The following is a 26,942-nucleotide window of genomic DNA, read 5'->3' on the forward strand; positions in this document are numbered from 1 at the left end:
TGCTGACCTCCTCAACAATCAATTTCAGTGTCTCTGGCATGTATTTGGAGCCAAGCCCTACAGAAGTCTTTGGGAGAAAATGTTTAGTAAGAAACTAGGGGAAAAAAATCAAAACAAAGATCAAAAGAATTGTTAGCTGTATCAGCAAAAAGGGAATACAGCATGACAGACCTGATGCCACAGGTGACTGACTGCACTCTGAGCGAAAGGGCAGGAAGTAGACCTGGGCGTGGCAAGACCTGCTTCCCCTGTGGCTGGTCAAGGCTATGCCCACTGCCCACTCCTGACATGGTCTGTGGAGTGAGGATACAGGTCACACTTCTGAGTACCCTGCAGGAGTTTTGGTTTTGAAGAACTACACCCTCCCAGTTACGCGTCCTCACTGAGCCTGTTTCCCGTCGGTGGAAGGACAAACGTCATGTCTACCACTCAAGATCAAAGAGGAAGCAGTAGGAGGTAAGTTGGTAGTAGCTGGACGTTAGGACCACGTCCCTCGCTGAGCTATCTTCTAGAAAACGCCTACTGTGCCAGGGTACGTGCATGGGCGCAGGTGGTGGTGGTGTTTGCCGGGGAACCAAGGCAGGCTGGGGTTCTCCTGGAATCGCCTCAGCTGCCTGCCCTGTCCGATGCGTCTGCGGGATCGGCATGCTTTCTTCTCTTTCACCGCCAGAACATTTTCGTACGTTTCCCTAACACCCTCCACCTCACTCTGGGGTGCTTGCTTCTGTATGCGTGTGGCAATCACAGACGTCTCCTTGCAGGTCCCAACCACCAGCTTTACTAATTTAAAGTCTGAGTTTTAGACAGAGTAGTGTGCAAGGGGCTCTGGCTCCAGCCCGGACCAGTTGAAAAGTCACTTAACCAGTTCGTGCCTCAATTTCCCTGTGTGTAAACTAGGACCCACAATGCTCTCTATCTCCGGGATTACCCTGAGAAGTAAATAAGGTAGTGCACCAGCTCGCTGGGAACGATGTCTGGTTGGGGACGAAGATGTGACCCTAGTTATTGTTGCGTGACACCCCTTATCCGACTGCAAGATCCAAGGGGTGGGGCTTCGCCATACCCCAGGCGTGGGTGCAAGCCACTCCGGATCTTCCGCCCTAAGCTCCCTGAGGACCAAACCTCCTTCCTCGCGCCGGTGAAGCCCGAGGAGGGTGAGGAGTGGCCGTGTCGCGGAAAAGCTGGCACTCAGTAGGTGCTCAAGGAGCAGCCAGTGACAACACGGGTGACCAAACGCAACTCCTTCCCGCCTCCCGCATGGTAACGCTCCGGTGGCCCACATGGTCTTGAAGGGTGTTTCTGCTCCCAACGACACCCATCCCCACAACAAAGAAACTCGCCATCCCCGGCTGCCTCCCCTCGGTGCACCCCGGAGGCACAGCGGGCCCGGAGCGCCGCACGCCGGTAGCTGTCCCCCGAAATCGCGGCTCGGGAGCTGTCCCTGGTAGGTGCAGGTGCGCGCGGGACGGGGGCGGGCGCCGACCCCGAGGGGCAGCGAGCGGCCGGCGAACTAGGTGGCGCCCGCCGGGCGCGCGGCGACACCGCCTCCACCGAGATTTAAAGGGCAGCCGGGCGGAGGGATCTTCGAACGACTCTCGCTGCGATCCCTCCGCCTCGAGGCGCAGCGACGGCCAACGACGCGGCTCCTTCTCGGAAAATCGCTCCTGTGCCTCCGCCGTCGGGTGCCGCGGTGGGGAACTCCATTCTCTCTGGCGTCTCTCCGCCTCCTTCCGCAGAATTCCGTCGAAGCCACCGCGGCGACTGGCGTGGGGCAAAGGAGCGCGTACGCTCGTAGCCTGCGTGGTGTCCCTCCGCCGTCATCCGTGGACTTCTTTTCGTGTCCTTCCACCGAGCCCGGGCGGTGTCCGGGTGGCTCACCGGGGGCGGCGACGCGTCTGCGGCGCGGCAGCGAGGCTCGGGGGCTATGAGGTGAGGACACCCGGGGACCGGAGGCGGCACCCGGCGCTGCGCGAGAACGCAGGACGCGAAGCCCCGAAGCCGGCGGATGCCTCCCAGACCCCGCGGCTGCGCGCGAGGCGGAGGTGAGGCCCGAGGTCTGTGAGGTCGTAGTGGCCCAGCGCTGCGAGTCAGGGCTCGGGGACCGGGGCTGGGCGCGGGCCGCGGTGACGGCCGCGGCGGCGGGGTTGGGGGGGGGCGCTCGGCGGCCGCGGACTCCTTTCTCTCGCCCCCCCCCCCCGTCAGCGGAGGCAGCGGGCGGTGCTACGTCCATGCCGCCATATTGGATTCTACTCTCCAGTTTTTTTCTAAGGAAATATTTTTTTGGTGATTAATTTTCTGGAGGGACGGGAAAGTGTGGCCGGGCGCTTCGGGAGCCCGGTGGCGGGGGTCTCGGATGGGCCCGGTACTGGAAGGCGGGCCGTGCTGGCGGTGAGCCGCGGAGGGTGTGCGTGCGTGCGTGCTTGCGGGAACCGGGCCGCGCGCGGGGCGGGGCTGCGGGGCCGGGGCGGCCGGGCGAGCGAGCGGGCGAGCGCGGCCTGCAGTTGTGGCGGCGGCCGGAAGGGAGCGGTAGCGGTCGGCGGGGGCCGGGTCGCGGCCGCACGAGGGGAGCTGCTCGGCCGCTCGGGATTGGGGGACTGTGTTTTGCCTCTTCTCCAATGGGCGGCCGCGAAGCTTCTCGCCCAATCTGCTCGCGCTGGCGCGCCGAACTTTCGGTTGTTTTTGTTTTGGCCCGAGCCTGGTTTCCTGTCGCTCCAGGCTCAGCCTGTCGCTCTGCGGTACGCGCCCTCCCCTCGGTGCCGTCCCGCGGCGTCGCGGGGCCCGGCTCGGAGGCGCTGGCGTCACCCGGTCGGTCGTCCAGATCGTCCGACCTGGGGGTGCGAGAGGGAGACGAGAAGTTCGTTTTGAAGAACTTTCTGACGGAGTTCACTCTGAGAGACTTCTCTCCAGGGGAGCGGGCAAGATGAATTGCCTGGATTGGTGAAGAGTTTTTTGTTAACCTGCCTTCTAGACTTAAAACCGTGTGCCACAGTTGCCTGAGGGATCGGAAGTCTGCTGAGCGGACGGATCCCTTAGAAGAACTAGCTTCCCCTGCAACTTTTACCCGTTCCGTTTTTGTTTTTTGTTTTTAATCGACAGTAACGCCCGTCAGTTTGGGTAATTAGTAGACAAAACATAAACCCTTTCAGAGGCGAGGAAGAAGTTGTTTTTTTTTTTTTCCTGAAACTACCACAGACGATTTGTGTGTGAAGTCCATGCCTGAAGAATGAATTGCCAAATTCACACCCTTATTGTATAGATTCAGGTTTGACCGAGCCCCTCACTAGGAGCGCAATATGGTCCGGGGTTAAAGTTAGAGTGGAGAAAGCCCAGGCAGTGTTTGAGTCTACACCCTCTCCCAGGCTCACCTGCGCTAGTTTCCCGTCTCAGCACATACCCATCTTCAGAAAAGGCCCCGGAGAATGTGGCCCTCTGGAGCAAGCTTTCTGGCTGGCCCCCACAGAAAGCACCTCACGAAAGAGATAGTTTGTTAATCTCCAACTTGTCAGACTTGTTGGTAGTTTTTCAAAATGTATCCATCCAGTCAGCGCCATTGAAAGTATTCCTTAAATTGTTTTTAAAAAACCAGAAACAAAACCCTTACCTTCAGAGCATTTATACTCCAAGAGGAGAATAGGCCTCCACCCTTTCTCTGTGATTGAAACCAAACTCTTTCAAAAACCGTTTCCAAGGATTCTTTCCTTTCTTTCCCAAGTGCTCCCTAAAACGTGTTTGACTCACTGATGATACTGGGCTGCTACTCTGAGCTCCCCACATTTGTAGGAGATACCCTGGACCATGTCCCGGAAGGCTAGGTGGCAGAACTATATGCAGATGAGAGGGGTGTGTCCCGGGAGTTTGTGTGGTTGAGCAGGGGTTTTATAGGTGGGTGGGGGGGGGAGGAGTCCCTTTAGGCCTTCCTCTGATGTGAGTTCAGAAATGATTTTCTTTTCCATGGGTGTCAGCTTGTAGGTTTATAGGGCCGGCGATGTGGCTGGGTTGTACAACAGATTGTGTATAGTGTCTGAGCAGCTCCCTGTCTTCAGTACCTTTCCAGTGGCTTGCAGAGCAAATCCTCTTAGATGAGCATGGTTCCGTTCCTTTTGCTTTGTCTGCCACCTGTGAACTTTACCTTCTCTCCATTCACCAAAACCCTTCTCTGCTCAGAAGGTCTAGGACTTCGTTAGCTCTAGAGCATTCTTTTCTTGTAAAACAAGGGACCATGTGTCATTCCTCTATGGGGTAACATTATTGGCTACCTAGCATATATTAACTAGGCAGAGACAGCATGGAGTGGTTGTAGCTCAGGTAGAGCCAGCTCTGTGCACCGGAGACTAGCTTTATGTGTATGGTGTAACCTTTACTTTTTCTGCCTTGTTTTTAGTTACCTCTTTGTTTTGGGAGTGGACAAAACACCTGTTTTACTGGCATGTTAGTGAAGAAAGTGGATTTAGTTGTGGTAAGACTCATAAATCAAAGTTACTGCAAGGTCCTGACTTGTTCGCTAGGAATCCTTGTTTGTACAGTAAGTTTATGGAATTCAGCCATTCAAACTTGCTACGTTTGGGGTGTGGAGAGATGGCTCAGTGGTTATGAGTACTTGTTACACTTGCAAAGGATCCAAGTTCAGTTCTCAAAACCCACACTGTGGCTCCTAACCATCTGTAACTCCAGTTCTAAGGGATTGAATGCCCTCTTTGATCATTACCTTTAAATAGGCTCATGAAGAGGGAAAATAGTGTCTGTACTTAGTGAGTCTTGTAGTGACATTTTACTTTGCCATTCTCTTCCCATGGTGCTCAAGGACAGCCAAATCTGTTAGCATCTGCTGCCCCTTGCCTCAGGCCCTGAGTTGGGGATAGCTGGTGTGGGAATGGGACATGCACAGACATATTGCAGCTCTAGGGTTGTTAGTAAAATTGTGGTGCTGTTTATAAATATCATTTAGGGACTAGTCAGAGTACTGTGTAGTCTCTGCTGTCACTGTATTTATGGCACAGATAGGGCCAGGTCTTTCTATAGAATGACTAGACATTCTCACTGAAACTGCTTCTAGTCCTAAATTCTACTAAAGATGAATTCCAAATTCATCTTTCCATATCTTCCCATTTCTAAGAACCTCCTCAATCATATTTAACATCTCTAGTTGGTTTACTTAGCTCATCTGTAGACTTCATTTGGTCTTACATCTTTTGAAGTGTCAAGAAGCTTTGCAGTTCAGGTGGCTTTTCAAATTAAGATACTAGCATACATCAGTGGTCTGAAAATCTTGATATTTACGCCCCATATTGCTCCTATTGGCCATTACATCTTCGCAGCATCTCTTCATTTGTGTGTAGTAGGGCACACTAACCAAGTAAACAGACCCAGCTTCTGTAGGGTTTGCATGTGGTTCAGCCTGAGCTGAATTTAGACAAGAGCTTGAGACCCAGCATTGCCACCTAAGAACAGCTTTATTTGAACAGCAAAATTCACTCCTGAGCCTTCTTGTTTGTGATGCGAATACCTGCAGAGTAGGATAGCTGTACCGAGAGTCCTCAGTCACACATACTAGTGTGAACACTTGGTACAGGTGCTAGGACACCTACATTCTAACTGTGTGCATCTGTGTGTGGATATATATGTGCATGTGAGTACAGGTGGTCATGGAGTCCAGAAGAAGATCCACTGAAGCTAGAGTTACAGGAGGCTGTGAGATGCCTGATGTAGTTGCTGGATACTGAACTTAGTCCTCTGAAAGAGAAGCAAGTGTTCTTAACCACTGAGCCTTCATCTTTTCAACCTTTGGAGTTGTGGCTCTGCATGATTTTTTCTTAAAGTAGAAGCTCTCGGTGGCCCTCTAGTGTTCCATGGCCACAACAGCTATTCCAGCACCACGAACAGTGCCTGAAAGCTCCCAGCAGGCTTTTGCAATGTTTGTGGAAGTGAATGGATTCCAGATCTGCAGAATGAATCATTTCTTATGATCTATATGACTAGATGAATTATCTGGTGTGTCTTAATGACTCAGTTATCTCTGAAAAGTATTTTTGTTTTCAAGGTGATGCTTATGTTGCATCATGGGAAGTATATAGAAGCATAGCCCACACACTAAGAAGAAAGGGTCCTTGACCCTTTAGCCAGTGAACTAGTGGAGTCTGGGGATAGAGAAGCCATAGGAGACCTTTCCCCTTCAAGAAAGAAGCAGAAGTAGGCTTCACTCAGGGTCCTAGAAAGTTCAGGCAAAGTTAGTTGGCTCTTAACTTGTTTGGTGGATGGAAGTAAATAGCCAGAGTGCTTTTCTCTCTCACACCATAAACCTTTTTTATTTTTTCCTAATTAAAGTCTCTTAGTGTAGCTTTTGATTTCCTCAAGTCTTTGTAGTTCTTATCAGATTGTGCTTATTTAGATGCCTTCATATGGAGTCATTTCTTCCCACACTGGACTCAACTCCATGAACACAGAAGACATTACCATTCTGTTCTAGAATCTTCACAGTTAGGGCAAATATATCCAAGATTTGTTTTCATTGAGACCGTATTGCTTCTTTGTATAATACTAGGAGAGTAGTTTTTCAATCTGACCCTGGTTTAATCTTGCCTAATTCTCTTGGCCTTGTTCTCTTTAGTACATTGGGGATGACAGTGGTAGCATTGTGCATGTGTCACAGAGCTACATGTGGACACATGATGGTGTGCCGCCCAGTTCTTGGCACAGCTCTTGAGTGAAGCCATGGTGTGGAGTGCCCAGAACCCTAGTTAGGAGATTGCTTCTGTTGTGCCGGGCAGCCAGGTTCAGGTTTTCACTTTCATCTGAGCTAACGGCTGCATGTTGGACTTGGGTAGATACTCAGCCACACAGTCCTCGTTCACTCACTGTAGGTGGGGTACTACTTTGTAAGACATGGCTCTCTTGCTTAGTGCCCATGTGTCTTGTCATCCTTGTTCCCTTCCTTGTCATTGAACTTCCTGTGGTAAGCCTAGACTATTTTTGTTTTGTTGTGTACCATGTGTTACTGGATATGGTACTTTGTTGGAAGTAAATTACTTTAGTCAAATAACTTACTACTTAAGCCTGCTCAGGTTTTCAATTTATTTTATGAGAGCTCATTCAGTATTGTAGGTCGGCCTCAAACCTTAAGTATCCTTGCCTTAGCCTCCCAAGTAGTTGGGATTACAGATATGGACCAATATGCCCAGCTGAGCCTTTTTCTTTCTTTGGTTTTTATCTTTACCCATGTTTGTGTGAATTTATGCTGTATCTGAGAGTATCCACAGAGGTCAGAATAGGACATTGGACCCCTTGGAGCTGAAGTTACAGTTAGCCACCCAATGTGGGTGCTGGAATCCAAACTCAGTCTTCTGCAAGAGCAGTCTAGTCTCTTACCTGTTGACCCATCTCTCTAGCTCCTGAGCCTGAGACATTTTGCTAGAGATGATAAAATCTATAAAGAGTAGAAGTCTTTTTTTTTTTTAAATCTATTTAGTGGGGGTGGGAAGTGGGCATAGGCATGCCATACGGAGGTCAGAGGACAACTTGCAGACCTTGGTTCTCTCCTTCCACCGTGTGGGCCCTGAGATCAGACTCAGGTTGTCAGAGACAACTCACTGGTCAAATTTGTTGTTGTTAAAAATGAGTGACATAGTGGAGTTTTTTTGTTTTTTTTTTAATGTTTTTGTTGTTGTTTTTTATTTTGTGGGTGAGAAGATGGGAACACTATCTGGCCATCTTTGCTTTTGCCCTAGTTGCTTGGAAAGAACAGGTGGGTACTTTTATTAGTTATTTTTGCTCAGCCTATGTGTCAAACCTTGAAATTGGGACTTATGCTTGGTCACACTGTCAGTAAGCATGGGGTGAAGCCAGTGTGGGCTTCAGTTGTTTTGACTTCAGAATGGTCTCCTACCCACTGTGTGGGCAGCCTTTGGTGGAGCCTACCACTTGGCAAACTCAAGCATAACCCTGAAAGTACAGCCCAAGAACCACCCTTTTTGCTCAGTAGAAATTGAATACTGTTTGGAGCTATGGACAGCTGAGGCTGTACTTACAGGTATGCAGTGGTCAGTGGTATATGTTTCTGGAGGGGTGACTGGAAATACAGCAAAGGAAATGCTGGTTGTATTGGGTGTTCCTATTGAGTGAGCCCTGATCAGGTGGGAAGATGGAGACTCTCTCTCTCTCTGTGTGTGTGTGTGTGTGTGTGTGTGTGTGTGTGTGTGTATGTATACTTGGTTTTTGGTGTTTTGTTTTTGTGAAGTTTCTTTTTTTAAATAATTATTTAGCTTTTTTTTTTTTTTTTGGTGTAAGGGTGTCAGATCCCCTGGAACTAGAGTTACAGACAGTTGTGAACTGCCATATGGGTGCTGGGAATTGAACCCAGGTCCTTTGGAAGAGCAACTGCCAAGCCATCTCTCCAGCCTCTTGTGGAGTTTCTTTCTTTCTTTCTTTCTTTCTTTCTTTCTTTCTTTCTTTCTTTCTTTAAAGATTTATTTATTATTATGTATACAGTATTCTGTCTGTATGTATGCTTGCTGGCCAGAAGAGAGCACCAGATCTCATTACAGATGGCTGTGAGCCACCATGTGGTTGCTGGGAATTGAACTCAGGACATCTGGAAGAGCAGTCAGTGCTCTTAACTTCTGAGCCATCTCTCCAGCCCCTGGAGTTTCTTTAATAACTAAAACCTTTATTTTAGAAATACCTGTTGAGACTGTTAGAGTCAAGGGGTTCTTAGATAAACGCCATGATCAAGCACCCAAATAAACTGTCAATCAGTATTTTCTCTGCTGAACATTTTGGAGAGGACTGTATTTCAGGTCCAGCTCTAGATCGGCAGCCAAGTACTGTAGCTGCCTGTGAGAACTTACCAGTGGAGGGGGTTATTGTTTAAAATGTTTTGGTAAATTGAAATTTCTATCTCAATAGACTTTCCACAAATAGGATAATGTCAGTTATATCATTCTTAAGGAATTATGTTTATGTGGCTTAGCACACGCCACTTTAGTACCTAGATGTGTAGTTGAGAAGCCAGCTGTATTTTTGGAACCCATGTAAGTCTGAACCTGTGTCTCACACCTGTAGTCACAACGGGAAAATAACTGACGGTGTTTTCAATCTGTTGGTTATATAAGAACAGTGTCGATAGTGGTGGGATTTTGTGTGACTAGAAGTTTTTACCTTAGTGTACTTTGTTTGGTCTTTGTAGCAGTTTCCTGTGGCTGCTGGAACAAACTGCCTGGCTCTTGGTGGTTTAAAGCAAGTGAGTGTCACAGTGTGTTGTGGTATCACCTGGCTCTTCTCTGTCTCTCATTCAAGGATATTTTTTAGCATTAGGGTAGCTTACTTAGTAATGAACTATAGAAATGATCCCTGAGAGTATAGTCTTGGGGTAGCTTACTTAAATGATTCAGGATTAATCTTTTTATAAAGCCCTAAATTTAATTTAATAATAGCATCTTCAGAGAACCTTTTCCTCATAATAGGCACAAGTACCAGATGGTAGACTCTAACAAATGTTGCATTTTCAGCCCTCTGCCTTCTTCTTTAGAGTAAATTACCCTAGCCAACTTACCACAATCAATGGTTTTCGAAACTAGCCTTCATATTATCCTGAAAAGGTGGTAGGTGAGGCTCTATAGAGATGTTTTTGACCTCAGACCTGATTCTCTTGGTTCCACATGAAGGTATGACATCTGAGAGCATCTGGAAGTTCTTGATTGACAGAACAGGTACATCTGACCTTAGTTGTATAGAATCTAGAAATAGAAATTGGAAAGAAATTGCAGCTTGTTGGTGTGTGTGTATCTTGTCGTACAAGTATAGAGACCTGTTCTTTGATTCTTTGACTGTAGGTACTGATAAACACGTGTGGGACAGCTCCATTGTAGGTGGAGGCATCCTGTGAGTTTGTAGGAATAAATAAGCTTCCTTCTTTTGTTTCCTAACACTCTTACCAAGTCTCCTGGCTTCTCAGATGGGATGCTTTCCAACAGTACAGTCACAGAAGCAAGAACTGGCCATAAATTTATGGTTGCTGCTGGGCGGTGGTGGCGCATGCCTTTAATCCCAGCACTCTGGAGGCAGAGGCAGGTGGATCTCTGTGAGTTTGAGGCCATCCTGGTCTACAAGAGCTAGTTCCAGGACAGGTTCTAAATAGCTACAGAGAAACCCTGTCTCGAAAAACAAAACAAAACAAAACAAAAAATTCGTGGTTGCGTCCTAGAAAGCCGAGTATTTGTCCCATCAAACTGCCTGAAGTCTCTGTAAGAGCATCTAGTGCCCTTAACCTCTGAACCATCTCTCCACCCCTCTCTGCAGAATTTTTACAAGCAGTTTGTGTAAAACATTAAACAAAAAACTACCATCTTGAAGTTAAAAAGAATTGGAAGCAGAGTTCTCCAAGTGTGCCATGACTGTCAGCTCAGGAGCACTGACTAGCACTGCGCTTTCATCCAGAGACTGGGTGGGTCCATTGTTGGTGGACATAGGGCAGGTGTACTTCCTGAAACAAGTACATTTCCTAAGAAAACTATGCTTTCTTCTGAAATGGCCTAAACTATCTCAGCTTTGGTGTTTTTTCTGACTATAAGTAAGTAGATTCATTATAGTCGTTTAGGGAAAACAATCCCTCCTCCTGTAAATGCAGCTGCCGTGTTCTCATGGGAGTAGCCTGTGGTGGTAGATGGGTCCTCTTTTCCCTATTGATACTATAACACAATATGACTGCAAGTTTCCATTTCATTACTTTTGGAATTATTTTGTACTAGTTTTGAGGCAGGGGGTCATAGCTGGCCTCATTCATGATCTTTTGTTTAAGCTTCCAGAGTGCTGAGATTACAGGTTGTCATGCCTACCTAGCCTTTATCATCCTCCTCCCTCCCCCACAGGGTTTCTCTGTGCAGCCCTGGCTGTCCTGGAGCTCTGTAGACCAGGCTGGCCTTGAACTCACAGAGATCCACTTGCCTCTGCCTCCCAAGTGCTAGTATTAAAGGTGCTGCTACCACCCTGCAACCTTCCCTTCTTTTTAATTCCTTAAATTTTCATACTGGTCCTAAACAGCTCCCATGCTTCTGTTTAGTATTAGAACCTGAGAAACATTACCTCTTCCCCCAGTTGTTGATCCGCTCACTCTTTGTTCCTTAGTGTTGGTGAATTAGCCTCTTGGGAATGATACTGCCATTCCTAGTGCAATCACTGTATGTCTCCTCAGAACCTAGTTGCATCATTTTTAGATGCAGGGTCACCTCTTGGGACTTCATCATCTTCCAGCTAGATAAGCATGTTACCTCAGTCGGGAGAATTAACTTTTAAGTAGCAAATTCTTGATGTATTCTTTGGCAGTATCCTACACAGAAACAATGTATCTTGATCATACCACCAACTCCTCCCTTCTCTCCTCCCAGCAACCCCCAACACACCCTTTCTACTCCTTATGCCTCCCTGTCTTTGTAACCCACTGAGTGCAGTTAGTATTGCCTGTTGCCTGATGGAGTACTGACCGAGGCCACAGGTGACCACAACCGGAGTGCGCTCATGAGCGCAACGGCTCCATCGTGTCTAGAAGACAGCACTTACAGCACTCCTCCCCACCATCCTGCTCTTGCGTTCTTTCCACCCCTTCCTCTCCGATGCTCTCTGAGCCTTGGAGGTAGGAGTAGGTTTGATAGAGATATCCCATTTTGGACTGAGCACTCAATAATCATTTATTCTCAGCACTTTGGCCAGTTTTGAATCTCTGGATTAAGTGCTGACTATTGCAGAAATAACTTCTCTGCCCAAGGTTGAGGGCAACACTGACCTGTATATATAAACAAATATTTAGGAGGCAGTTTGACATGCCCATTTAGCAAGTCAGCAGTAATAGGTTCCCACCATCACTACCCTCCTCCCCATTTTCCTTTGAGGCAGGGGCTTATGTGTTCAGCTGACCTCAAGTTGAGGCTTGTGTTTTAACTACTAATCTTCCTGCTTCTGCATCCCAAGTTTTGGGATCATAGGCATCTATTACCATGTTCACCAGTTGTTAAAGTTTAGCACTAGAGCTAGACAGATGGCTCGGCAGTGTAGAGCACTTACTGCTTTTTCAGGGGCTCCAGGGTTAAGTCCTTCACAGCATCATGTAGCAGTTTACAGCATTCTGTAACTCCAGTTTGAGGTGGTCCAGTATCTCCAGGTAGCACACTCCCTGAAGCACTTTAAGTCCCAGCATTCCAGAGGCAGGGGTGAGGTAGATGGGTGATATTTGAGGCCAGCCTGGTCTACAGAGTGAGTTCAAGGACAGCCAGGGATACACAGAGAAGCCTTATCTCAAAATACCAAAATAAATAAATAAATTTTACTAAAAAGTAAAAAACAGTGCATGCTCTTAACTATTGAGCCATTTAAATCTTTAGTCTTCCAAATAAATAAATTAGACCCTAAAAGCCATCTCAAATTAATCAGTCTATTTATAGCATTCCTCAATCTTTGAGTTTAATTTTCATATATCTTTCCTGACATTTGAGATTTTTTTCTTTTGCTAATCTTCTTTCTCCTGCCATCTTTTTCAGTATATACTCTGTATTCTTCAGTGCATGTTTAGAGACACAAATCCATGTAGGATGCTTATTTCTTAGCAGGGCTATCATCAGTGGCCTGTCCTGACTTGACTTCTGAATCTCTGCAGCCTCTACCCAGATGACTCTTCCTTCAAGTGCTATTCCAGGCTGCTCTTTGTGCCTCCATCCTGCTCCTTGTCCTGGGGTGCTTTGTGCTCACCTTGCTCTTTTTTTTTTTATTGGTAAGATTTACTTATTTATTATGTATACAGTGTTCTGTCTGCATGTGTGCCTGCAGGCCAGAAGAGGGCATCTCGTCTCATTATAGATGGTTGTGAGCCACCATGTGGCTGCTGGGAATTGAATTTGGGACATCTGGAAGAGCAGTTTAGTGCTCTTAACCGCTGAGCCATCTTTCCAGCCCTAGCCCTTGACTTTTGATTATTAGCTGGCTTTCTCAGTTCTTAGACTTACTTTATCCCCATTCAGGCCTAGACAAATTTGGTTCTGTGACTTGAAGTGCCATCAGCACCGTGACACCACATGGTATCCCCAGCTTATTTCTTAGTCCTGTTTCAGTTGCTCTGGTCTACTTGGCTTTCTAGACAGTATTCTAGAAATGATCAAAGCCTGAGATTCCTGTAGTCTTTGTCAACTGCCTCAGGATTCTTCATTTAAACTTAATGAGTCCTCATTGTCTCACTTCCACATTTAGTTTCTCAGTAAGTGCTGTCCATGAAACATTCAGAGAAGATCCTGAAGCCAGCCATTTCTTACTACCTATGCAAGCCAGTGGTACATCTTTACTTTTAATTTGTGAGCTCTTCACAACAGTAACCTGCATGATTATTTAAAATAGAGGTGGATGCTAATACCACTCTGCTTCCTCTGTTTCTTAAGGAATAAATGCTATCTGCAATGGCTTCTAAAATTCTTCTTTCTGTAGCTTGTTCTTTTAGCCTCTCTGCCCTGCCCCTCTACCCTCTTGTCTGCTCAGCCACATTAGGCTGTAAAGGTGTTTCTGCCTTAGGCTGGTGTTTGCCTTCTCTGTTCCTAGTACACTTTTGATTGCAGCTAGCTTCCTCTCTTCCCTTAGCTTTCTGAGAAAAAAAGTCATCACACCTGCTTGACCAGAAACACTCCTGCTTATACTGCTTTTCTGTTCTTTAACAAGAATGTGCTGACAATCTTTTTAAATACTGTTATGAATATCAATGTACAGGTATCCGTGTAGTTCCTGCTTTCAGGGTTTTTAAAGAGATATATTTATGTGTGTGAGTGTTATGCCTACATATGTGTGTGATCTGTATGTAAGCGTGTTCCTGGGGAGGCCAGAAGAGGGTGGTGAATCTCCTGGAACTTGAGTTACAGACAGTTCTGAGCCACCATGTGGGTGCTGGGTGCTGAACCTGGTTCCTCTGCAAGAACAAGTGCTCTTAACTGCTGAGCCATCTCCTCAGCTTCTTAATTGAGTTATTTTTGTTTTTGCATATCCAAGTTTATTACTGCCATGGTGCACATGTGCAGGTCAGGACAACCTCTGCCTTTATGTAGGTCCTGGGAATGGAACTTAAGCTGCCAGGCCTATGAAGAAACCCCCTTATCCACTGAGCCATTTGAGTTTGCTTTGATTATTTATCGTTTCCTGGTGTTTTTCCCACAGCTGAGCTGGGGAGATGGGTCAGTTGGTAAAATTCCTGAGGAACTGAGTTCAGATCCCTAGCACCCATGTAAAAGCTGGATTTAGCAGTATATCATGAAATTAGATAGCAAGCCAGCTGGGTGTGGTGGTCCATGCCTTTAATCCTATGTCTGGGGAGGGAGAAGCAGAAAGGTTCTGTGAGTTTGAGGCCAGCCTTGTCTGTACAGCATGCGTCTATGTAGAACCCTTCCATTCCAACAGAGTCCCCTTCAGGAGCATCAGGTGAGCGGTAGACTCCTGGCACAAGTGCCCCCTATGCTGTGGACCTGTTTAGACACAGCATCATTGACCACAGTGGATCAGCCCTGCTGTAGTTGTTCTTGGCTGGTGATCTATGGCCTGTCACGGTGAGAGCAACTTGCAGTGACTGAAGTGCTGTTGCTGGGATGATTTGCTGCTAAGCTTTTCCTAGAACTCAGGAACAGATTTTTTTTTGGTAGAACTTCAGATATGTTAAATTTCTGTTTCATGAATTTTCTTTTTATATATATATATATATATATATATATATTTATTATGTATGCAGTATTCTGTCTTGTGTATGCCTGCAGGCCAGAAGAGGGCACTAGACCTCATTACAGATGGTTGTGAGCCACCATGTGGCTGCTGGGAATTCAGGACCTTTGGAAGGGCAGGCTATGCTCTTAACCTCTGAGCCATCTCTCCAGCCCCCATGGATTTTCTTGAAAAGAAAATTGGCCTCTTGTCTTTACCCTGGCAGATGGTACAATGAAGGAATGATTTAAAACAGTTGTTCTCAACGCTGTCGTGTGCACCATACTCAGGTTTCATCACAATGGGCTTCTTCGAGTCCCGAGTCGGACTCTCAGCTGGAATTTAAAGATTCTGCACAGAGTAGTTGCTGCTCTATTGGGACCTAAGTTCTGACCCAGCACTCAGGTCAGGCAGCTTACAAATCTGTAACTCCAGCTCTATGGGATATGATGCTCCTTTTTGGCCTTTGTGGGCACTGGCACAAACATCACATAAAAGCCATATCTATTAGTCCTGTTCTACAGAGTTAACACTTCGTACTCCTAAAAACACATTCTTCGGTCACTATTAATAAAGTGTGTGTCACGTGGGACATTCTTTGGACAGATTTCCAAAAGGACCAAAAGAACTTGAGGTTCTCTCTTTCTCTCTCTCTCTCTCTCCCTCCCTCTCTCCTCTCTTTCCTTCTTTTATTTTATTTTCTTCCCCCTAGAGGCACAGAACCAAAGTGCTGAGCCAAAAGCACAGATAGTAGCAAGAGAAGTAGGGAGGTCATAGGTGGTGTCTGTATGTCCTGCTGTATCTGTGTTTGAGCTTTAGCATTGTGGGTGTCTGATAAAAAAATCTATAAAGAGGTCAGGCAGTAACTAATTCACAATTTCAAGACAACATGGACATGTTTCTGCAGTGCATCAGTTTAGACCCCAACCTTTATTAATAGCTTAGAGTTCTGGTCCACTGGAGGTGGAGACAAGAACACTGAATTCTGGGCTGGAGAAATGGTTCAGTAATTAAGAACAGTGGCTGCTCTCACAGGAGACCAGGGTTTGATTCTCAGCACCCACATGGCAGCTCACAGCCATCTATAACTCAGTTTCAGGTGATCTAAAACTCTTCCTCTTTGGGTACCGGGCATGCATGTGGTGCACAAGCATTGCATGCAGGTAAAACATCCATACACAGAAAATAAAAATACTGATTCATTGGTTCTATAATACAAAAAACTTTTATTTGGCCAGTAGTGGTGGCACATGCCTTTAATGCACTCAACTCAAGGAAGCAGAAACAGGTGGATCTCATGAGTTTGGGGCGAACCTGGTCTACAGAGTGAGTTCCAGGACAGCCAGGACTGTTAACACAGAGAAACCCTGTCTTGAAAACAAACAAAAACAGTTTTGTTTTTTTTTTTTAAACTTAGGAGGGTAAGTTATGTAAAGCAGTGCTCATGTGGCAGTGAAAGGTTGTCTTTCAGGATATGGTTTTCTCCTTTTACTTTGTGGATTCTGGGCATCAAACAGGTTGTCAGCCTTGGTGACAAGCAGTCTCACCCACTCAGTCATCTTGTTGCTCTTCCAGAGTACCTGAGTTTGCTTCCCAGCACCCACACAGCTCCAGATGCTGCACACACATGGCTACTGTAATGTAATTCTTCCTTCCCAAGCTCAAACATTGTACACGGTATTTGATCATCAGTAAAAGGTCTTTGGACAAAATTCAAGGCTGAAGAGAGAGATGGTTTAGTGGTTAAAAGTATATACTGCTCTTGTAGAGGACCTGACCAATCTTAGTACCCACATCAAGTATCTCATAGCCCCTCTACCTCCATCTTCCAAGGACTTGATATCTCTGTCTTCCAAGGGCACCAGAATTTGCACATATTCCCACACAGAGACAAATACATATACATATACTTAATAAAAATATTTTGTTTCTAAACAAAATTTGCTGTTTAGATATTTAGCTTATATATGATGTTGTTCACTTACCCTGTCCTGCAGGAGCTTTTCTGAGTTTAATGAAGATCCTACAAGACCTGAAAGACAAGTACAATCAAAGTTCATCAGTGCTTGAATTAGAATAGGAACAGACCCAGAGGATAGTGCCTCGGAGACCGTTCCATCAGCCAGGCATCTTTTATCTGTCAGCTGAGCCTACCCACCCCCCGTTTTCCCTTCCTTGAAGTCATACAAAGAACTCTGAAGGCACATAGAAATCGATGCTTTGTGTTTGTATCATTCAAGGTGTGCATTCCTTGGCAGTCTTCAGAATTTATCATGAGGCAAGGGTTGTGGTTCAGTGCAGAATACATGTTCAGCCTGTGTGAGAGCCTGGCTTCAGTCATCACAACAACGGTTGTCACTTGGAGGTTTCTATGCCTTCGTGAAGAGAAAGATCCAATGTCTGCTGTTGATAAAACCGGGAGAGCTGTACTTGGAAGTGCTGAGTTGCGTTGTTTCTGTTGCAGGCTAGCTGCAGCATTTCACTGTGCACTGACGGGGTTGTGCTAGTATTACAAACTCCCTCCAGTTCTGAGGAACTGCAATTTTACACATTCTCACTTGTGCTCTTTTCTTTAGTCTGACTTGGACTAAAGTGTCATCCTTAGTGAAGTGACATCACAAGCAACATTGTCACTCATTCCATTAACAACAGCAAATGTGACCTATCAGACCCCAAATAAATCCCTATCCCCAAATCCAGTTCATTAAAGTTGAGATAGTGACTACTGTGTACATACACATTGCTTGCCTCAATTTTCTTGCCATTGTGAAGCACAGTAAGGCACATGTTTCCAAATGAGTATGACTGGTACTTGAATAGGGGTCATTAAATGCCTTCAAAGAGTGGAAAAATAGGAAATTCGTGTCATGAATCTGGAGATGAGAGGACACCTTGGGAAAGCTGGTTCTTTCCCACTTGTGGGCCTGGGAATCAGGTGTGGTGCTGGTCAGCTTCTCACACAGAGTGATATGGTAAAGGGTGCAGTAGTCCTTATTTCACCTAGATGCCTTTTCCCAAGCTTTTCTAGCCCCAAGAGAGGTTCATTCCCTGTAGTTTACTAACAGTTCCTAGAGCGTTACCATTGTATCAGCGGGTTCTTGAGCTGTGCCCAGGCAATAATGGTTTTTCTCTCTTGGTAACTGGAAAGGAAATGTTTATGGAGCTGGAGGCTGGCTGTGGGAAGTTTGGGGCACTGCAGTCTTGAGACAGCATGTGGTGGTGGAAGGGAGACAAGAGTGGTCTGTGTGTCTTTCTTACGGTCTGTTGACATAGTCTTTCATATATTTACCTCCCCGTTTTGTTTTGTTTCTCATGTTTTGTTTCTGTTAGGAGAGAACATTGAAATTATTCTCTAAGCTATCAGAAGAGAGTGACTAAATGCTCCTGGGTCAGGCTGTCTGTGGGTATGAAGTGGTTGGGAGACTCCAAGAACATGGTGGTGAATGGCAGGAGAAATGGAGGCAAGTTGTCTAATGACCATCAGCAGAATCAATCAAAATTACAGCACTCGGGCAAGGACACCCTGAAGACTGGCAGAAACGCCGTTGAGAGGCGGTCCAACAGATGTATGTACACGCTTCGTCTCTCTGTTTTCACTGTGGTGCCACCTTGTTCCTTCAGCTTCCACGTCCTCTTGTCATCACGCTCCCTCTGCTCTCACACAGCAGGAGTCTTCATTCTCTGAAGTCCATTCTGAGTCTTTTTCTTATTTTCTCTTTTTTGGTGTGTGTATGTGTGTGTGTGTGTGTGTGTGTGTGTGTGTATGTGTGTGTGTGTGTGTCCCATTATGTTGCCAGAGTTTGACTTAAACTCCTCGGCTCAAGTGATCCTCCTGCTCAGCCTCCCCATAGTTGGGACTACAGACACAATAGCAGTTTTGATTCTTATCATGTAAAATGTGAAACTTAAGTTTCATGCTTTATGTAATTTCTGTGATGCTTATTTACCCATAACTTATAGAAAGTTTATCTGTTCTGTAGGAGTTTTTAAGATGCTACTACTGAATTTCTTATATTTAAGTATAAATAAATGCCTTGATGTAAAATCCTTAAATACTTCATGGAGCAAGCTAAACCATACAGTCACCTCTTCTATATGAGGAGTGGACGAAGAAGAGATGGCTCTTAGGGCACCCTCACAGTCCTTGCCATCTGTTCAAATTTCATGGACTGCTGAAATTTGAAAGCCTATAAGATTGTTGTGACTGTCTATGGTTTTTGGTGGGGATGAGGCTACTTGTTTGAGAGTTGAAGAAATTGTAGGATGGTTCCTGTTTCTTGTCTCCCCTCCACAACACAATACCCTAGAACAAGCCTGTGCCTGAGTGGATAGTTACAGGAATATTATTCAGAAGTGTCTGCCCATGTTTAGGATGACTCTTTCAATTTCTACTTTTCCTAACATTGGTCAGTCATGAATTCCTTGGTTGTGTTGGCTGGGCTGCTGTAGTTCACAATATGGTCTCCTTAGCTTACTAGTCCATGCTGTTCTTTGGGCTCAGGTGCCTTTACTCTTTCCAGATCTGCTCAGATCACTGTTTCTATGGAAAATTGGGCATAATTCCTGTTTGAAATTAGAGTGTGAGGGAGCCCCAAACTAACTAGCTCTTCTCTGCGTGGATACCAGCTCCCCCCAAAACTGCTGTCAGCATAGGCTGAAAACTGTGCCCTCTCAGTGGTATTGTTGTAGTCCGAAAACTAGGCATTTCTGAAACTTTTAAATAAAATTGTTGACTTCTTGTTTCTTAGTAAAAGGTTTTCATTTAAGTTAAATCGTTGAAGATTTAGGATGTGGAGAAGACAGCATCATGCTGAATGTTGTTGGGCAGATTGAATGATGCAGAGAGCCAGTGACAGGAGAAGGAGCAAAGTGTTTGTGTCAAAGAAGATGGTCAACCTGACTTAAAACCAGGGCCCAGAACACATAAACCAAATGCTGACAGCACTTGAGAGAAAATGGACAGTGTAGCAGGAAATCAGGTACTGCAGCGATCCACTTTCAGCAGTGGGCCCAACAATAGGCCAAAGGTGAACAGGAAAAGGGTAGATTTAAACAGCCCCGTAAATGAACTAGACCAGTCAGATATCAGAAGAACATTCTGTTCACCAACAGTGTTACTCATTATTCTCAAAGTACACATGAAACATTCTCTAGGGCATATAATATGCCAGGCTATGTAAAAAAAATAAGCGAACTTAAAAAGATTGAAGTCATAAAAATTTCTACCATAGAATGAAAATTAGAATCAATACAGATTTTCTAGTACACCATCATAAATGACTATTGATTCAAAGAAAAAAATCAAAAAGGAAAGCAAGTTGAGTAAGGTGACACATAACCTTAATCCCAGCACTTGGGAAGCAGAGGCAGGCAGATCTCTTGAGTTCGGGGCCAGCCTGTTCTACAGAGTGAGCTCCAGGACAGGCTCCAAAGCTACACAGAGAAACCCTATCTCAAAAAACCAAAAGAAAAAAAAAACTGTTTCAGTTAATCAAAAATGAAGTGCAGGACTAGAGAGATGGCTCAGCAGTTAAAAGTGTTTACTGTTCTTTCAGAGAACCTAAGTTTAAAGTCTATCACCCTCTTCTGGCCTTGGCAGGCTCCCACATGTATGTGGTGCACATAAACTCAGACAGGCACACATTCATGGGTGTGAAGTACAGAACTTGGGCATAGTGGCACATGCTTGTAATCTTATCTCCTGGCAGGGTGAGGCAGAAAGATTGCCTAAGTTTGAAGTCAGCCTGTGCTATATAACAATATTTTGTCTCAGAAAACAAGCCAGTCAGTGGTCGTACACACCTTTAACCCCAGCACTTGGGAGGCAGAAGCAGGTGAATCTCTTGAGTTCAAGGCTAGCCTGGTCTACAGAGTGAATTCCAGGACAGTCAGGGCTACAAAGAGAAACCCTGTCTTGTGGGGGAAAAAGAGAAGAAGAAAACAAACAAAAACATAGAGATAGAGTTTAAAATTTTTTTCTTTTTCTTTTTTTTTTTAATCCCAACATTCTAAAGGATGAGGCAAGGGAATTGCTAGAGTTCAAGACTAGCCTAGACAACATGGCAAGAACCTTGCTCAAAAAAAAATAAAAACATGGGGCTGGAGAGATGGCTCAGAGGTTAAGAGCATTGCCTGGTCTTCCAAAGGCCCTGAGTTCAATTCCCAGCAACCACATGGTGGCTCACAACCATCTGTAATGGGGTCTGGCCTGCAGGTATACACACAGACAGAATATTGTATACATAAAAAATAAATAAATAAAATCAAAACACTAGTCAGACATGGTAATGAATGCCTTTAATCACAACTCTCGGGATACAGAGACAGGTAAACCACTATGAGTTTGAAGCCAGCCATGTTTACAAGATCCAGGACAGCAAGGGCTACACAGAGAAACTTGTCTTGAAAAACTACAAATGGTGGGGAAAAAAATGTAATTGAGGATATAGCTTTGTGATAGAGTGATTCACTTGTCATGTAGGAGACTCGGTTCAGCCCTGAGCACTCCTAACAGACATCTCATTTGTAGTGCACAAGAATCTGCTAAGTATTAAATGTATTTCTGACAACTGGAAAGCATTGTTAAAAAAATTGAAGCCTTAATAGGTGGACTAACATTGCTTGTTCACTGATACAAAACAAATGTCAATACTCTTCAGGTGTCACAATCCCACTGGCATATTTGAAAAAAAATGACAAATCCTAAAATACAGAAATTCAGGAAACCCAAAATAGCGAACAATGTTTGGGGTTGGGGGAAATGAAGTTAGGAAACTATGCTTTCTTTATTTCAAACGTTCTTAACAGACTGGAGAGCCAGCTCAGAGGTTAAGAACACTGGCTGTTCTTCCAGAGGTCCTTAGTTCAGTTCCCAGCAACCACATGGTGGCTCACAACCATCTATAATGAGATCTAGGCCCTCTTCTGGCATGCAGGGATACGTGCAGGCAGAACACTATACATAATAAATAAATCATTTTTTAAAATATCTCCTAACTGCTGCAGTAATTAGCACAAGGATGATCCAGCACATCTGTGTTCCTGGAATAGATTTGAGAACCAGAATAGATCTCACAGTTTTGATCTGTCTGCAAAGGTAGGAGGGTTTACTAGGATTAAAGCTCATGGTTTCTAGACAAGTGCCTTCCCACTGAACCGCATCCCTAGCCCTGTTTTGTTTCTTGGTTTTTTGTTTTTTATTAAGAGGCCAGGAAAAATACAGTGAAATAAAATCAAATTTCTGCATCCAGAATGAAGGGAACCTGGCACAATATGTGTGTGTGTAAAATTAAAAGTCCCAGGAACAAACATAGGCAACATTTTCCTGACTTCACATTAAGCAAATGTTAAGTAGGATGTTAAAAACACAAGAAACAAGAAAAAATTCAAAATCACAAACCATGTTACAGGTAATCATCAAAAAGTGAAAAGACAAACTTACAAAATATGTCTGTAAAGGGCTATCTCCAGAATATGCAAAAAACTCTTGAACACCAGGGTAAAAGACAAAATCCAATTTTAAAATGGACTAAAGATCTGAGTAGACATATTGCTCCAGAGATACACAAGCAGCCAGTAGCATATTTAGTGAGCCCAGCATATTTAGACAGCACTTCACTGTCTCCTGGATGGTTAGAATGAAGAGGACAGGCAGTAGCTGCTATTGACAAAGACTGGGAGCCTTGGACTTCCCCACTCTGGTGGAGATGAGAGCCCCACTGGGAAGACTTCGTGGACACACAGTATTTTACTGTGCCTGCATTATCCATAATAATCACCAAATGGAAAACAGGTCAGATGTATCTACCAGCTGCAGTGGAGTATTGTTTTACTCATAAGAACAAAAATATTGATAAATGGTGTAACATGATGAATTATGCCAGTTGGAAGAAACTAGTCTCAGAGGATCACACATACTATGGTTCCACCATGTGAGGTTCTCAGAACAGGCAAATTGAAAGAGACAAAGTAGATTAGTGGTTACTTGCAGTCTGAGCCGTTGGGGAGGACAGTAAGGCTTCTTTTGAGTCAAAGTGGAGGGCATGTTGAAAGAACAATTCTGTGACTCTGGTAACCATGGAGCTATTTGTTTCACCTGGTGAATTGTGTTGAAGATCAATTTCAACACAACTTTGAGAAAATGCAGCAGGTGTAGGCCTGAGGATATATAGAGCTCAGTGGTCATTTTGCATGCATGAGGCCCTAGGTTTGACCCAGGCAACAATTTAGATTGCTTTTTATTGTTGTGATTTTTATGTGTATGGGTGTTTTGCCTGCATGTGTGTCTGTATATGTACCTGGTGCCTTCAGAAGTCAGATCCCATGCCACACAGTGATAATACATGCCTTTAATCCCAGCACTCAGGAGTCAAGGCAGGAGGATCTCTCTGAGTTAGAGACCGGTGTGGTCTACAGAGTGAGTTCGAGGACAGCCAGAGCTACACAAAGAAACCCTGTCTCAAAAAAATAAGGGGGGGGGGGGTGGAGTCAGATCCCGTGGGACTGGAGTTGCAGACAGTTGTGAGCTGTTATATGAGTGCTAGGAATTGAACCCAGATCCTCTGGGAGAGTAGCCAGTGCTCTTAATGGCCGAGCCATCTCTCCAGCCTCTTTGATAATTAGGTAACTTTTCACATACCTGATTGCAACAGTCATATACCTACCCCTTAGCAAAGACTCGTATTTGTTTTGTGCAAGAACGGATGAAAAGGTTATACCTCCCACTGTGACTCATTCTTCATGTGCTGGTTTTGAGAACCTAAACTCAGCACTTTGTAAATTGTGTGCTGATTCCAGGAGTGGACTGAACACTACCCATCAGCCCTCACCAGCGTTGATGAAGCTTTGTGCATGCTCTCTGCATTGCTTCTCCACAGTGAAACCCAACCACTTCACGCTATCCATTCAGTTCTCTCATTGAGAATTCTCTCAGACGCAAGTTGGATAGAAATTAGCCTCTCATTTTCATTATACTTCTTTCCCTGCTTCTGTGTAACTCTAATCTCAGGCAAGTTTTTTAACATTTTGCCTTAGTTACTCCTAAAGAGAATATTGACCATTCACCTGCCCAAAAGCCCAAGAAGTGCCATTTAATACCTTCAGACCCTTTGTTTCCTGGAATCCACATTTATGGCCTTTCCTGTGCATCCTTTTTGCTTCCTTCTCCCCCAGCCCTGTCTGTAATGGCCTTGTGTGCTGTCTACTGTTTCTGAAGAGAAAAATAAAGCCAGCTCTCAATTCCCTGGACCCTGTTCTTAGGAAACCTAATATTGTCAACTGCCCACAATCTCTCAATCGTTGGATTATCTGCATCTGGTTGTTTTGCATAAGGGACACTGACTTCTTAATCACTAACAGTGATTGACGTAACTCCAGCTAACAATGCCAGTGGGGATGCAGTGGGGATTTGTTAGCAGATTGAGAAGTTTTCACCAAGTTATGTTTCTTTGTTTTTTACAGGTCATGGTAACTCAGGATTTGAAGGGCAGAGTCGCTATGTGCCGTCCTCTGGAATGTCAGCCAAGGAGCTCTGTGAGAACGACGACTTAGCAACCAGTTTGGTTCTTGATCCCTATTTAGGTTTTCAAACACACAAAATGAATACTAGGTAATTTTAAGTCTTTTTCCTGCATAGAACCAGTAATGATGTCAAGCTTAAGAAAACAGGTGATGAGCTGGTGGTGGCGCACACCTTTAATCCTAGCACCAGGGAGGCCGAGGCAGGCGGATCTCAGTGAGTTCAAGGCCAGCCGGCTCTGCAAAGTGAGTTCCCAGGACAGCTAGAACTGTTACACAGAGAAACCCAGTCAAAAAAAAAAAAAAAAAGATATTTAGAATTCTAAATGATAATAGAAGTAAAGTTCTTTGATGTAGAACAGTTTTCTTTGAGCCAAGAGAAGCAAGCAGAATCTGGAAAGACGACCTCCTTTCCTTCATGTGCTGGTGGGTCAGTTCATTACTTGTGTATTCCACAAGTAAGGAGGAACCTGTTTAGAGTCTAAGATGCTCTGTCAGAAGCTACTGCAGCAGTATTGGAATACCTCATCTGTGATATTGGAGTGTGGGGTCGTGTGTGTGTGTGTGAGAGAGAGAGAGAGAGAGAGAGAGAGAGAGAGAGATTTTCTTTCTGAGTGGTGCTAGGCATGCACCACCATGCCCAGCTGTGGTTCTGTGACATCTGAGGTCTCTGACTCTTAACTCTAGTTTGATCAGTTTATAAGTTTTTTCTCTTTCTGCTTCTGTGGCAAAGGGTTTTGGATCCAGTGGAATTGGTGCCACTGGGGATTTAGAGATAAGTCACAGACTGGGCCTTTTTCTTCTCATCTCCATCACACACAGAGGTTTCTTGTAGCCTAATGTCCATGAAAAATTGGAAAACCAGGTCAGTGAGCTCTAATTGTCAGGGGAGATAGGAACGAGAAGGAAGCCTTGCATACCCTTCCCCCTTTGAGATTTGTCCCTTTCTAGAAGTAAGAACGGGACATAGTTTTTTTCTCACTGCTCTGTTGTGTGCCTAGAAAGAATGACAGCACAAAGGTGTCTTTGGAATTCCATGATTCCTGCCACATGAAGTCATTCACTGAACAGAAATGAAACATGCAAAACTGCACCCTTGTGCCAACCTACGACCTTACACTGCTTTGAGTCCAGGTCCTCTTCTACTCAGTGAGATTGTCTCATTATCCTGGAAAATGATCCTGATAGGATTTCACTCACCCTCTAGTTGTATCCCTGGCTCTCTTGTGTTTTTTAAAATAAGTAGATTAAGTTGTCTTATGTTGGTAACTTCTTGTATGTTGAGATGCAGAGGCATATGAAACATTTTAGAAAGTTATTCCATTAAAAGCACAACAAAAGTTTTAGTGGCTTATGGAAGAATGTCTATTCTGAACCCCTGGCTCTGTTCCAGAGGATGAAGGGGTATACCTGCCATTGGCTGCCCACTAGGAAGTGTTGTGATTTCTTTCTGAGCCACTATGGGTGTTTCTCAGCCCATAGATGGAAACTGGGATTCTGTATTTCTAACAAGCTTTTGATCTGTATTTAGAGTATTTTAGTCTTAACTCAGGTTTCCTGAGACTCACTTAAAACCGTGTGGTCACAAAGTGAATAGAGTCCAGAGGGCTAAGGGTGAGACTCACAGGAGCACTTACCTGTCATGAGAAAAGTAGAGAGAGGAGAGAAGAAAAGAATCTCAGAATTGTCACATTTATTAATACTCTGGACTTTTTGTATGAGAGGACTCCTGAGTTAGCTGTGTTCTGTTCCCGTAGAAGCTAGAGCACCTAAAGTCAGTGTTTCTCACTGCAGCATTTAAGTCCACTCAGCTGAACCAATGTGGGGGAATGGACAGGGCTGCTCTGCCCCCAACAGCATGGCCCCAGGCTCTTCAGGGTCCTGGTACAGTTGACAGCTTCCTCACACAGGAGTTTCAGCAGCTCCTTCTAAGCTCTGTTGAGGAATGCAGTTTCTTCTCTCTTTGTCTCTCTTCCTCTGCTTGCTTCTGGTTCTGGGGATGGCCTCACACCTTCTAAGCAAGACTACCACTGGCCTATAATCTCAGCTCTATTCTCATCTACCATTTACCTCCTCTCTTCATCTTTCAGTGTGCTTTCAGGAATGTGTTTTAAAGAAATAGTAGTTTTATGATTTGAGAATTTACGAAGCCAGCTCTGTTTTGAATGCTTACGCTCTGACTTTTCATTTATTGATTTTTGGTTTTGAGGCAGGGTCTTGCTGTGTAGCCAAGATTGGCCTTCACATTTACAGTTCTTCTGCCTTGGCCTCCTGAGTGCTGTGTTAAAGGCGTGCGGTCCCATGCTTGGCTCAAGTGCTGATGTTTCAATCTGAGTGTCCCAGCAGAGCTATAGCATGAGAGCATAGTAAACATAAAATACAAATTTCCATTTGCTGAGATTTTTTGAGTTGCTTCTTGTCAACTATGAAACATATTTTCTTTGTAGCAATAGACAAGGGCAAGAGAGATGGGTTAGTGGTTAAGAGCACTGGCTGCCCTTCCAGAGAACCCAGGCTCAATTCCCAACACCCAAATGGCAGCTCACAACTGTCTGCAATTCCAGTTCCATGGTACCTGACATCCATAGCAAAACACCAATGCACATAAATTAAAAGGGAGTTGGGGTTAGACAGTGGTGGCACACGCCTTTAATCCCAGCAGAGCCAGGCAATCTGAGTTCAAGGCCAGCCTGGTCTACAGAGTTCCTGGACAGCTGGGA

The 26,942-nt window shown here is 45.0% G+C and overlaps 1 protein-coding gene across 8 annotated transcripts in view; it reads left to right on the plus strand.

The window, feature by feature from the left end:
• The first annotated feature begins 258 nt into the window (after nt 1-258).
• The window catches only part of Kmt5b (lysine methyltransferase 5B), a 50,060-nt gene continuing 23,376 nt past the window's right edge, over nt 259-26,942 (plus strand). Inside the window, exons 1-3 of one of the 8 annotated variants that reach the window (XM_038325866.2) lie at nt 259-456; nt 18,037-18,272; nt 24,166-24,313. In XM_038325866.2, the coding sequence (XP_038181794.1) occupies nt 18,113-18,272; nt 24,166-24,313 (308 nt within the window). In that variant the 5' untranslated portion in view covers nt 259-456; nt 18,037-18,112. Of the gene's footprint in view, nt 457-1,648; nt 2,055-2,291; nt 2,389-18,036; nt 18,273-24,165; nt 24,314-26,942 lie in introns of those variants that run through there. The other 7 variants (XM_038325876.2, XM_038325858.2, XM_038325920.1 and 4 more) reach the window with 7 other exon arrangements.

This window comes from Arvicola amphibius, chromosome 1, assembly GCF_903992535.2.
Source record: "Arvicola amphibius chromosome 1, mArvAmp1.2, whole genome shotgun sequence".
Classification (NCBI taxonomy): Eukaryota; Metazoa; Chordata; class Mammalia; order Rodentia; family Cricetidae; genus Arvicola; species Arvicola amphibius.